General features: G+C 54.6%; 1 protein-coding gene and 1 long non-coding RNA gene across 5 annotated transcripts; one reads left to right on the top strand and one right to left on the bottom strand.

The window, feature by feature from the left end:
- Positions 1-560: 560 nt before the first annotated feature.
- LOC117888771 lies at positions 561-6344 on the bottom strand. Of its 4 annotated transcripts, none has more exons than XM_034792477.1 (4): positions 6324-6344; positions 5074-5134; positions 1609-1747; positions 561-1160 (listed from the first exon to the last, which is right to left on the bottom strand). In XM_034792477.1, exons 1-4 carry the CDS (start codon positions 6327-6329, stop codon positions 695-697), a joined length of 672 nt encoding a protein of 223 aa, XP_034648368.1. In that variant the 5' UTR covers positions 6330-6344; the 3' UTR covers positions 561-694. The 4 variants fall into 4 exon arrangements, with proteins under 4 accessions (XP_034648368.1, XP_034648365.1, XP_034648366.1 ...); XM_034792474.1 differs by lacking the exon at positions 6324-6344 and adding an exon at positions 5474-5554; XM_034792475.1 differs by lacking the exon at positions 6324-6344 and adding an exon at positions 5418-5483.
- On the top strand, positions 5477-9389 carry LOC117888772. Its single transcript, XR_004648368.1, has 3 exons — positions 5477-5969; positions 7356-7478; positions 9290-9389. It is a non-coding gene; the product is annotated as an uncharacterized LOC117888772 (long non-coding RNA).
- The last annotated feature ends 1596 nt before the right edge of the window (positions 9390-10985 follow it).

Below are 10985 nucleotides of genomic sequence, written 5' to 3'. Positions count from 1 at the left end.
TTGGGAAGTGGGGACTTGTTGCTACAGCTCTGTGCAGAACTTGACATAGTGGCCCTGGAACGCTTTTTACAGTGGGGGTGCTGAAAGCCCAAATTTTTTACTTTTCACCCCCTTATCTCTGTCCGTGTCCCCTCTCCCCAGAGCTGGGACCAGGACTGGGCTGTGGCTCCGGGAGGGGTGGGGGGGCTGAGGCTGGGACCACAGCTGGGACTGGGAGCAGAGCCCCAGGTATGGGGCCAGTGGCTGGGACCCCATGCAAAACCTGGGGGTGCTGCATCACGCCCTGCATCCCTAGTTCCCACGCCTATGGGCCAGGGTGGTGCAGTGTAGGGGAAGAGATGGAGCGAGAGCAGTTTAGAATGTAAGCTGGGGGATGCACTGGGGTGGGGCATGTTTAAGGGGGGGATGGTTTAGGGGGAGCATTGGGGGGAGGTTGAGCAGTTTGTGGGGAGTGGGTAATTGGTGCCATGCCCCTCCACAGGGCTGGTGACCTCCTGCGCTGTGGGGGGATTGACACCCTAAGCCCCCTTCCCCAGAGATGCAGCAGGACCACACATCACTGCATGATTAAACAGCTGGTTTATTGAGCGATGGACGGCTGTATGGGGCAGGGAGCCTGCTGCGGGGTACCTTACAGCGGAGCTGTCCCCCTCAATCCTGGGGGATCGCCTTGGGCTCCAGGTATGGACAGGGCCTATGAGGCACCCCCACCGGTCTCTTCACTGAAGCATTGCATGAAGGCGTCCCAGCGGGAGTTCAGCCAGCCATGCAAGTCCTCAGCATAGGGGCTGAGCTTCCGGTGCAGGTCCCTGGTGTAGGCTGCCAGGCTGCGCTCGAACTCCTGCAGCCCCAGCTCCTGGGCATAGGAGCCCAGCTGCTCCTGCAGCTCGACCCGAGACGGGACGTTGCTGTACGCCTGGCTACCAAGCAGGGTCTTGCTGTAGTGCTCCACCATCTCCAGCGGCCCCTCAGTGTAGGACACCAGGACATCACGCAGCTGGTTCATGTAGGGCTGCACCTTCCTCTCCAGTTCCCACAGCATTGTCACACTTTCTTCCACCGGCCTGCTCAGGTTCCTCAGCTGCTCCTGGGCCTTGGGGGGCACCTTACGGTTTAGGTCATCAAAGAAGTTATTAATTTTCCTATAGAGTCTCCACTCCCTGCAAAGAAAGGGAAGCAGCTTAGAGTGACTCACCCTCTGGGCTGCTGGCTCTGTCTGACCCCAAGGCAGAAGGATTGGCTGGATTGGGAGGTGTCTGGGACGGGAATGTGATCCCAGGGCAGGAGGACTGGCTGGCTCATGGGGGTTGGGAATGTGATATGGGTCCTCCCCACCCCCAGTGTTGCTGGCTTTGATCTGGCCCCAGGTCCCAGCGGCATCGGGCCCTGCCCTGCCAAATAATGGACACAATTCTGCACCCGTTGCTGAATTGCCAGTGTCCCTGGGGTTGGCCAGGCCAATCCCTGCTGAGCTCGGGGGGCTTGCTGGGCCCAGAAGCAGAGGTGTGGGTCCTGCAGTCAGGGGTGACTCTAACCCCTCTACTCTGGGTTCCTGGCATGGATGGGGGGCTCCCAAACCCTGCCTCCAAGTCAGGGCAGGCGCCTCACTCGATCTCCTGGCCCAGCTCGGATTTCTGGATCAGCTCCACGGTCATTCTGGTAAGTTGCTCCAAGTTACGTTCGATGGCGTCTGCAACCTGGTCCAGCCTTGGCGTGGGTTCCTTGCCGAGGGGAGAGGCCTTGGAGCCTGGGAAAGGAAAGGGATCCCCAGTGAGACAGTGTCACTGCAGGCCCCAGGGCTGCCCTGGCCTGGAGAGACCCACTGAGCTACCGCTCCCTGGAAGGAGGGGCACATGGTAACTGCACTGGGATGTGGCTCAAGACTCCTGGGTTCCAACCAGCTCTGGGAGGGGAATGGAGTCTAGTGGTTACTGCAGAGGGGCTGGGAGCCCGGACTCCTGGCTTCTATCCCAGCTTTGCCACAGACTCCTGATAAGGCACTGGGACACTGGGATTGGCAGACTGGATCAGCCCCATGGTTTGTCAAGGCCAGTATCTAGAAGCTGGCACCCAGTGGTTCAGGGGAATGTGCAAGAACCCCTCAGTAGCAGATGTGGGTATTTTTCCTCCTCACCCTAATAGTTAGCACTGGGGCAGCCGGGTTTATGCGCCTCCCAAATCTCTAACTATGGTAATTCTGGATACTCCCGTTATCCATAGAAACGCCTCTGTGAATCCTGTGAAGATCTTGGCATCAGCAACTTCCCGTGACAGTCGTTCCACTGGTTCTGAATTCATCCCCTGCACTGCCATTGACTGTCCCCCGTCCTAAGGGTAGGAGCTGGGGGAACAGAGTATCCTGATCCCCTGCAGTTGATCACAGACCTGCTTATTGGAGATGAGTTCCCTGAGCACCCTTCACCCTGCTGAGCAAGCTCCACTAATTAGGTGCCTGGACCCTGGAGGAGACACACATGTAAGGTGAGGGGGTGGCCTTGGGGAGAATGGGGGGTAGGTGGGAGGGGGCAGTGGGGTCAGAAGAGGGTGTGTGAGAAATTTGGGACATGCAGGGCTGCGGCCACCAGAGAAAGAGGCGACTTTCCCCAGCTCCAGGGCTGCGGCTGCCGGGGAGAGACATCCGTCTTTTCCAACCTCAGCTCGGGGGCTGGTGTGGTGGGGGAGAGACCCCCTCCTTCCCAGCCCCAGCTCGGGGGCTGCGTGGCTCCTGAGACCCCCCCCACCCTTCCCAGCCCCAACTTGGGGGCTGCCACAGCAGGGCAGAGAAGGCACCTCTATCGCCTTAGAAAGGTAAGACTACGGATGTGAAAATATGAGTTGTGTTATTTTATCTGTAGAACAAAAAAAATTAAGTTTATTTTTTATATAGCGCTTTTATCCAAAGCGCTTTACAATAGTTAGCTAACGGTACAAACGACATTTGAAAAGAGCATTAAGTGGTCCGCCGAGACCCTCAGCAATTTTCAAGTGGTCCGTGAAAAAAAAACGTTGCGAACCACTGTTCTAAGAAATAGCCAACAGAGATTTGTCAAGAAGAAATCATGCCCAGACAGTTCCTTCTTTGTCAGGGTTACTGGGCTAGTGGCCAGAGGGGAAGCTGTAGCTGTGATTATAGCTTGATTTTTTCATAAGGCTTTTGATACAGTCCCATGTGACAGTCTCAGAAGCAAACCAGGGAAGTGTGGTCTAGAGGAAATTGCTATAAGGTGGGTGCAAAAGTGGCTGAAAGATCACCCTCAAAGGGTGGTTATCAATGAGGCACTTTTCAAACTGGAAGGGGTCCCATAGGGTCCCAGTGGGGTTCCAAAGGGTCCCAGTGGGGTCCCAAAGGGGTCTGTCCTGGGTTCAGTACTAGTCAATATTATCATTAATGACTTGGAGAATGGAGTGGGTAATATGCTTAAACATTTGCAGATGACACCAAGCTGGGAGGGGTTGCAAGCACTTTGGAGGACAGGATTAGAATTCAAAACGACCTTGTTGATTTCTGTCCAATTCTCCAATTTATCATGATTAAATTCAATAAAGGCAAGTGCAAAGTACTTAATTTAGGAAGGAAAAGTGAAATGAACAACAACAAAATGGGGAATAACTGGCTAGGCAGTAGTACTACTGAAAAAGATCTGGGGGTTAGAGTGGATCACAAATTGAATATGAGCCAACAATGTGATGCAGCTGCAGAAAAGGTTTATATCATTCTGGGGTGTATTAATAGGAGTGTGCTATGTAAGACATAGGAGGTAACTGTCCACTCTATTTAGCACTGGTGAACTCTAGGTTTACTTGGAGTTGCCTCGGAACAGGGGGCTGCACTAGATGAACTCTTAAGGTGCCTTCCAGGTTCATTTCTCTGATTCATTCAGACTGACAGAAAGAGCAATTAAATATCCCTTTTTGTAGTGAGAACTGATACCAGAGAAGCCACTGCCCAAGGCACTCACCAGACGGGCAAGGCCTGAGCAGAAGCTTAGCCGTGTGGGCCAAGGGGTTTCCCTAGTGACTGATTTCAAACTCAGGGGATGGGGCACTGGTTGGCAGCAGCTGTGTATGTCTGTGTGTATCAAAGGCACAAAGCTGGCAGACAGGGAGAGATGCTGTTGTGAGCATTGGCCTGGGAGGGAACAGAGCTAGGGCTCCTTGGAGCACAGAGCTGGTGGAGAGGCAAGCTTGGATTTCTGGAAAAGGAAACCACCTGCTGTTGTATGTTCCTGCTGTGTTCAGGGGAAAGGAATTCTGTGCCCGTTCTCTGTAAATCAACAGGATTGTACCAAAAACGAGACCTGACTCTTACCATCGATTTGGGGCCTTGCCAGAGAGATATTGTCTGCCTGTTGTAGAAGGGAACAATACGTTTATCACACCCCCTTTTATCTGTCTCCTTTTTAGACAACACGCCCAGTGTTTTCATCCTGTCCTCCCAGGGCATTTCCCCAGACCCTGACTCCCTCTCATTGCCTGTCTTTGAGCCCCCACCGATTCTCCAATATCCTTTTTACACCAGTGCAAAGTGTTTACACCGCGGGGGGGGGTGGGGGTGGATTTTTCCGCTGCCCTGCCAGTGTTCCAGTCAGCCAGCGTTCACACCCGTGAGGCACACCACAGTTCTGAGCTGGATGTGTCTTAACCGGACGCAAACTGTTTTATACACTAAAGGGTTAGACCAGTGCCAGAAACATCCAATGTAGACAAGTCCTGAGACTCCCCAGCCGGCGCTCTGCCTGACTGAACGGATCGGGACCCAGGAAACAGAGCACCTCGCTGAATGCTTAGCAAAGCAGGGTGCTCCCAGAGCTGGGAAAGACTCAGTCAGCTACACTGTTTCTAATTCATGTTTCCTGCTCCCCCCAAATCCAAGCTGCATTCCCTCCCCCTCTCCCCCGCTCCTGTGACCGAGTCTCTATCAGGTACTTTAGTGGTTTCCACTTGGAAAGTCAACGTTGATTCCTGTGGGAGAGGGTGCTCAAAAGACCTGGCTTCCAGGCAGAGGGATCCCCACACACACGGTCAGCCAACGCCCAATGGGGCAGGCGTGGGGCTGCACCGAGACACACTCACCTAGCACGGCCAGGAACAGGACAGCAGTGAGAAGCTTCATGCTGGGAGTTTCCCGGAGAACCTGGCAGGACGGAGGAAAGAGACAAGTTAGAGACAAGGGGGAGTGGATGGGGTAACAGCCCTGTCACCCCTGCCTCCTCCTGTCACTCATTAACCTCAGCACCATCCCCACATGACCTGGCCATGAGCTCTGTCTACAGTCCAGGGCGGGGTAGGGCTTTGGGCTCCCAGCCCCCGAAATGAAACTGCCCGGGCTGGTGCTGCCCAGAAAGCCCTGATCTGAGACTAAAGAACAGGAGGACTTGTGGCACCCTAGAGACTAACACATTTATCTGAGCACAAGCTTTGGTGGGCTGAGACTGTTTCTCTCCATCCCCACAGCTAAAGCTCATCATCTCACAGTTCGACTACTGCTGCAGCCTTCTCTCTGGCCTGACAAATGCAGTCTGGCCCCACTCATACCCATGTTCTTTTGGCCAAAACAATGGGCTATCTCTCCACTCTGGCTGGCTCCTCTTCTCTATGGCAGTGTTACACCTCTGACCCAAGCAGCTAATCCAAGTTCGGGGCCCTGGCGATGTCCCAGCTGGCAGTACAAATTCATGATGGAGTCCGATATTGTCTTGAATGCAGCCTTGTTTATTCACCGAGTGTACAAAGTCCTGCTTCTGCAAACTAGCACTAGCAGGAGGAATGAAAACCCCAAACAATACTCAGAGCTTGTCTGCACTTCAAGCACTGCAGCTGCACCGCTGAAGCGTGTAGTGAAGACACTATGTATGTGGGCGGTAGCGCTTCTCCCACCTGTGTAGGTACTCCACCTCCCCGAGAGGCGGTAGCTATGTCCACAGGAGAAGCCCTCCCATCGACATAACGCTGTCTACAGGGGGAGTTCGGTCAGTATAACTGCTTCGTTCGGCTTTTCCACACCCCTGAGTGATGTAATTAGACTAACGTAAGTTCAGCATGTAGACCAGGGCTCGGCCAAAGGCCCTTTCCCCATCCAGTTTAAAACTCTCTAGGGGGTTCACAGCGCCTTGGTTTTAGGTGTGGGGGCTGGTAATTAATGTACCCTAACAGTTATATTAATTGAAGGTGAGTTCACACCCAGTTTCAGAGGTCTGTGACCCGTGCAGTCCCCAGTTTCTCTCAGCATAACAATACCAAGCATAAGCTATTTATTTTCACTTTCACGGCCTTCCACGTCCTAGCTTCACCCTACCTGTCAGTATCAGAACATCAGTCCCCACCTCCATGGGCCTGTGCTGTCCACTTCCATCACCCGCCTGTCCTCATTCTAAGCACGTCCCTGGTGCTTTCTGCCATGGGCCCCTCCCATGGGGGAGGCGTGCCCTATAAACACAAAGCAAGTCTCAACCTCATTCTCCACCTTCACATCCCTCCTCAGCACCTTCCCAATGAGGCCTACAAATGACACCGGCCAGGCCCAGACCGCAGCCTGTCATGTTGACCCCTATTGTCTCATTGTCTCCTTGTCCGGCTGTTTCCATTCGCTGTCCCTTGTCATGTACTGTAAACTCTGCGGGGCAGGGACTGTCCTCCTGTGCTATGTTTGTACAGCGCTAGCCCACGGGGTCCCGGTGCTACCGTAACACACCTAACGTACAGCGCTAGCCCACGGGGTCCCGGTGCTACCGTAATACACCTAACGTACAGCGCTAGCACACGGGGTTCCAGTGCATGAGGAAGCTCCTTGGTGCTACCATAATTCACCTATTAAAAATAATAATAAGAGACAGTTAAACACTGTCGCTTGTATCAGCTGAATTCATTGCCCCCTCAGGGCTTCCTTGTGTCTTTCCATTCCTCCCCCCCATGCCTCTAAGTGCCACCCTTGCAGCCCCCTCTATTTCAGGGTCACCCCGTATCTCTACCCATTGCCTGCCTGGCAGGGCTTCTGTGAGACCTCCATTCTCCCCTCCTCCCACGCCAGGGTCCTGCATTCTCCCCCAAGTGCAAGGGCTGTGTGCGTGCCACCCTTCCTGCTCCCCACCATCATCATTTGTCTGGAAAATAATTCATCCAAGTGTCACCATGTTCCATGCTATTGGGATGCTGGGCCCTGGGCGGGGGTTTGTTATGCTGGAAGGAGTTAATGGTACCACCAACCAGCTGTTCAATCTACAGCCAGTTGCAGAGGCTTAAGCCTTGGCTTTGCTATTCAGATGTCAGGAGCTTCATGTCTTCCCCGTTTCTCCCCCATGCCGCCCCCCCACCCCCCGCCACGCTTTTCACTTTTCCAATTTTCCATCCATGCCTAGAAATGCCCAGACATTTTGGAAGTGATTGGGTGCAATGTTCAAAAGTGACCCTGTAACAGACAGACATGGAAATACCACCAAGTCACGCATCAGGTCTTCGCAAGCTCGGCCAATGAGTAAAAGGTGAGAAGGTGACCGTCGCTAGCTCTCTATTGCCCCTCTTGCAGCCCCTTTTCACTGGCTCAGGGACCGTTCTGTGTCTGCACTGGAATGCCTGCCACATGGCTGGGGTTCCTGCACTACCAGTAACACAGAACTATAAGGATAATAACACCAGGCAAACACTAACGCAATGCACATGCCACTGGCGGCCTCACTGCAGGCCCCTCTCCCTCCCGCTCTGATCGGGTCTCATGATCGCTCCTCACTATGAATCATCCTTGCTGACTTGTTTACTGGGACCGCTGAGCTCAGCTCCGGGGTTCTCCCAAATTGCCTCCAGCTTGGAACCCAGGGCAGAAATCCGTCGCTGCTGCCGGGGCTGGGCTCAGGCCCCCACAAGTGTCTGGACTTTGGAACTGGGACCTCAGAAAATGTGGTATAGAGGCAGTGGGTTGTGCACCAGCCTCAGAGCCAGGAGACCTATTACCCAGCTTTGCCACTTACCTGCTAGTCCTTTCCCCTTCCTGGGCCTCAGTTTCGCCTCCCCATATTGGGATTTTAAACTCTTTTAGGCAGGGCCAGGGACCTTCGGTGTGTCTACGCTGCAGCTGGGAGGGTGCTTCCCAGCATGGGTAGCCAGACACCTGCTAGCTGTGCTCAAGCTAATGCACTAGCAGCACAAGCAGCGGCTCAGGCTAGTACTTGGGTAGCTAGCCCAAGCCACTGTCTGTGCCACAGAGCCCACAAGGCTATTTTTGGTGCACTAGCTCCAGCAGAGCTAGGGTTTGTCTGTCTACTTGTACTGGGAAGCACCCTCCGTCCCAGCTGCAGTGTAGAGTTACCCTGTGTGGCTTTGCAGAACCTGCACAAGATGCTGGGAGTCAGGGCTCCTAGCTCTGGGAAGGGCATGGGGGCTAGTGGGTTAGAAGGCTGGTGACTGGCAGTCAGGATTCCTGGGTTCTGGGAGGGACGTGGGGTCTAGTGGGTTAGAGTAGGGATAGGGACCGGAGACAGGACTCCTGGGTTCTGCCTCTGGGAGGGAAGCAGGGGAGACTTGGGAATCTGGCTGCTGTGTGACTGAGTGAGTCACATCTCCTGCCTGCCACTTGACAGACTCACCCTTTTAAAATGGGGGTGGTGATGCCAACTGGTGCCCCCCCCAAGATCTGTGAGTGAAACATGCTACAAAACAAGTATCAGGAGCTAGCCGTGTTAATCTGTATCTACAAAAACAACAAGGAGTCTAGTGGCACCTTAAAGACTAACAGATTTATTTGGGCATAAGCCTTCGTGGGTAAAAACCTCACTTCTTCAGATGCATAGAGTGAAAGTTACAGATATAATGCCTGCATCTGTAACTTTCACTCTATGCTACAAAACACATTCTCTGGTTTATTGTCTTCTCTCCTCTCCACTTGGGCACAGGGAATCCATGTTGCCAGGGAAGGGGGGTTGTTGACACTAGCAGAGGATTTGCAGTCATGTGGGGAAACCTAAGGGGGATGGGGAATGCGGGAAGGAGATGAGGCTGCAGCTGGATGAGGAATGCAGTTTAACAAGGGGGTCTGGAAAGGGGTGAGGAGTTCAAGTGAAAGAGCTGGAAATCCTGGCTCCACACCACAGAGGAATGTGCAGAGGTTGGAGCCCAGTGATCTATGATCACAAGCAGAGTCCTCTGCTGACACGACAGCGCTGGGGCTCCGCGCAGAGGTCAACTGGCAGCAGATAAGGCCCAGGCCACAGGGCGGTACTGACAGCAAACTGCAGCCTCAGGGACCTTCCCTCCCACTTTGCAGCTGGAGATATTTACTGGCCTGTCGTTTTCTTCCCAGCAAACTGGGAGGGTGCCACGTTGGGGCATCCAGCGATAGAGCCTGATTTCAGACCGCCTGACACTGCATGGAATAATCCCTCGTGGAAAGGAAGAGGCAAGTTCAACTGTGTTATTCCAGGCTCCTGCACAAACCTCTAACCCAGAAACCAACAGCATTTAATATAGAATCAGCCTTTGTTATGCAAATAAGCTTCTATTACATAATTACAGCCCCAAGGCAGTCCCAGCCAGGTGGGTCTGGAAACCAATTTTCTGTTTATCTGTTTGGAAAAACAAACCCTGAAGTCATTTTGCCAATGTCACTGCGCACCGTGACGGCATCACCCTGAACCTGGCACGCACTGCTACGCAGGGTTACCCTGGGTCAGCGTTTGAATGGGAGACGCACTCAGGGAGTGGGTCGCTGTTCCCAGGCACTCAGTGTTGGTTCGGATGCTCCAGCGAGGTGGCTAGGGCGGGGGTGCTCTCCTGTCTCAGTCAGTGCTGACCCCAGTGTGGCAGTAGGGGGTGGAGGGAAGGGCACTCTCTGTCACAGTGCAGGGCAATTGCAACTGGATGTCCTGGCCGTTTCCATTCTGAATGGAGACCCACCTCGCTCCCCTCTGAGCAGGAGATTCCCAGGGTGCACAGCTCCCTGCCTTCACCCCATTCCCCCACAAAGCCAGCTGCCCAGCACACCTGCTTGCTTTCCCTTCAGAGCTGGGTAGCACAGGGATTCCTACAGTGCTACCCAGCTCTTTGTAAGCAGCCAACATTCAGCTTAAGGTAAAAGCATTACCGAAAAAATCCAAAGAGCCTACACGCATGCTAATGAGCTGAGCAGGACCCCCACCCTACGAGGGCCTCTGGCAGGAGCAGTGAGTGTGGCTACCGGCTCAGAAAGCTCCCAGTCTTATGGGGCCTCAGGCGGCCCAGTCCTTCCAACCTTTCCCAAAGCACTGGGGCCCCCCACGTGGAGCAGGGTCCCCTCTATCTGCTGGACCACGAAGACGCATTGGGGGGAGGAGCAGATCTCCCAAACAGCAGCAGCCCCACAGTCTGGCTTTTCTTGAGATTTCATAAGTCACCCCCCTCACAGGCAGCATGAAGTCTCAGTGCCCCCGCAATCCAGCATGAGGTCGCAGCGTCCCCCCCAATCCAGCATGAAGTCTCAGCGTCCCCCCCCATCTAGCATGAAGTCTCAATGCCCCCGCAATCCAGCATGAGGTCTCAGCGTCCCCCCCAATCCAGCATGAGGTCTCAGCAGCCCCCCCCCCACAGGTCTTGGCACCGCCCCCATACACACACACACACAGCAAGAGGTCTCAGCATGCCCCCCACCACATGATAGAAGGTCTCGGCATCCCCCCCCCCCATACACACACATACAGGGCACAAGGTCTCTGCACACACACCCCAGCACGAGGTCTCGGCACCCCACCCACACCGCCTCAGCCCCAGATCTCAGCGCCCCGCCCCCCCAAGTCTCAGCCCCCACCCCCCGCCCCAGCCTGTGACACTTGGACACTTTGTATTCTCCTTTGCAAACAGGACAAAATGCTGATGGGGGCTAGTGCCCCCGGTGTCTGTCCCTGAGAGTGGGGGCCCTCTCGCCTCTCCCTCCTGCACCGCTCCCTGTGGGGGGTCCGCTCGCCGGGGACATAGGAGTCCTAGACCCGGCGGGGTGGGGCAGACTGCGCAGGGCGAGGGGAAGA

This window comes from Trachemys scripta, chromosome 16 (genome assembly GCF_013100865.1).
Source record: "Trachemys scripta elegans isolate TJP31775 chromosome 16, CAS_Tse_1.0, whole genome shotgun sequence".
In the NCBI taxonomy this organism is placed as follows: domain Eukaryota; kingdom Metazoa; phylum Chordata; order Testudines; family Emydidae; genus Trachemys; species Trachemys scripta.
This window is presented reverse-complemented; position numbering and strand designations above follow the sequence as displayed.

Coding starts and splice junctions, on each gene's coding strand:
- LOC117888771 (XM_034792474.1), bottom strand. CDS start 5,539: ATGGGTATGAGTGGGGCCAGACTGCATTTGTCAGGCCAGAGAGAAGGC. Junction 5,135..5,473: donor GCTGCAGCAGTAGTCGAACT/GTGAGATGATGA, acceptor CCGTCCTGCCAG/GTTCTCCGGGAAACTCCCAG. Junction 1,748..5,073: donor CCTGTTCCTGGCCGTGCTAG/GTGAGTGTGTCT, acceptor TTCCTTTCCCAG/GCTCCAAGGCCTCTCCCCTC.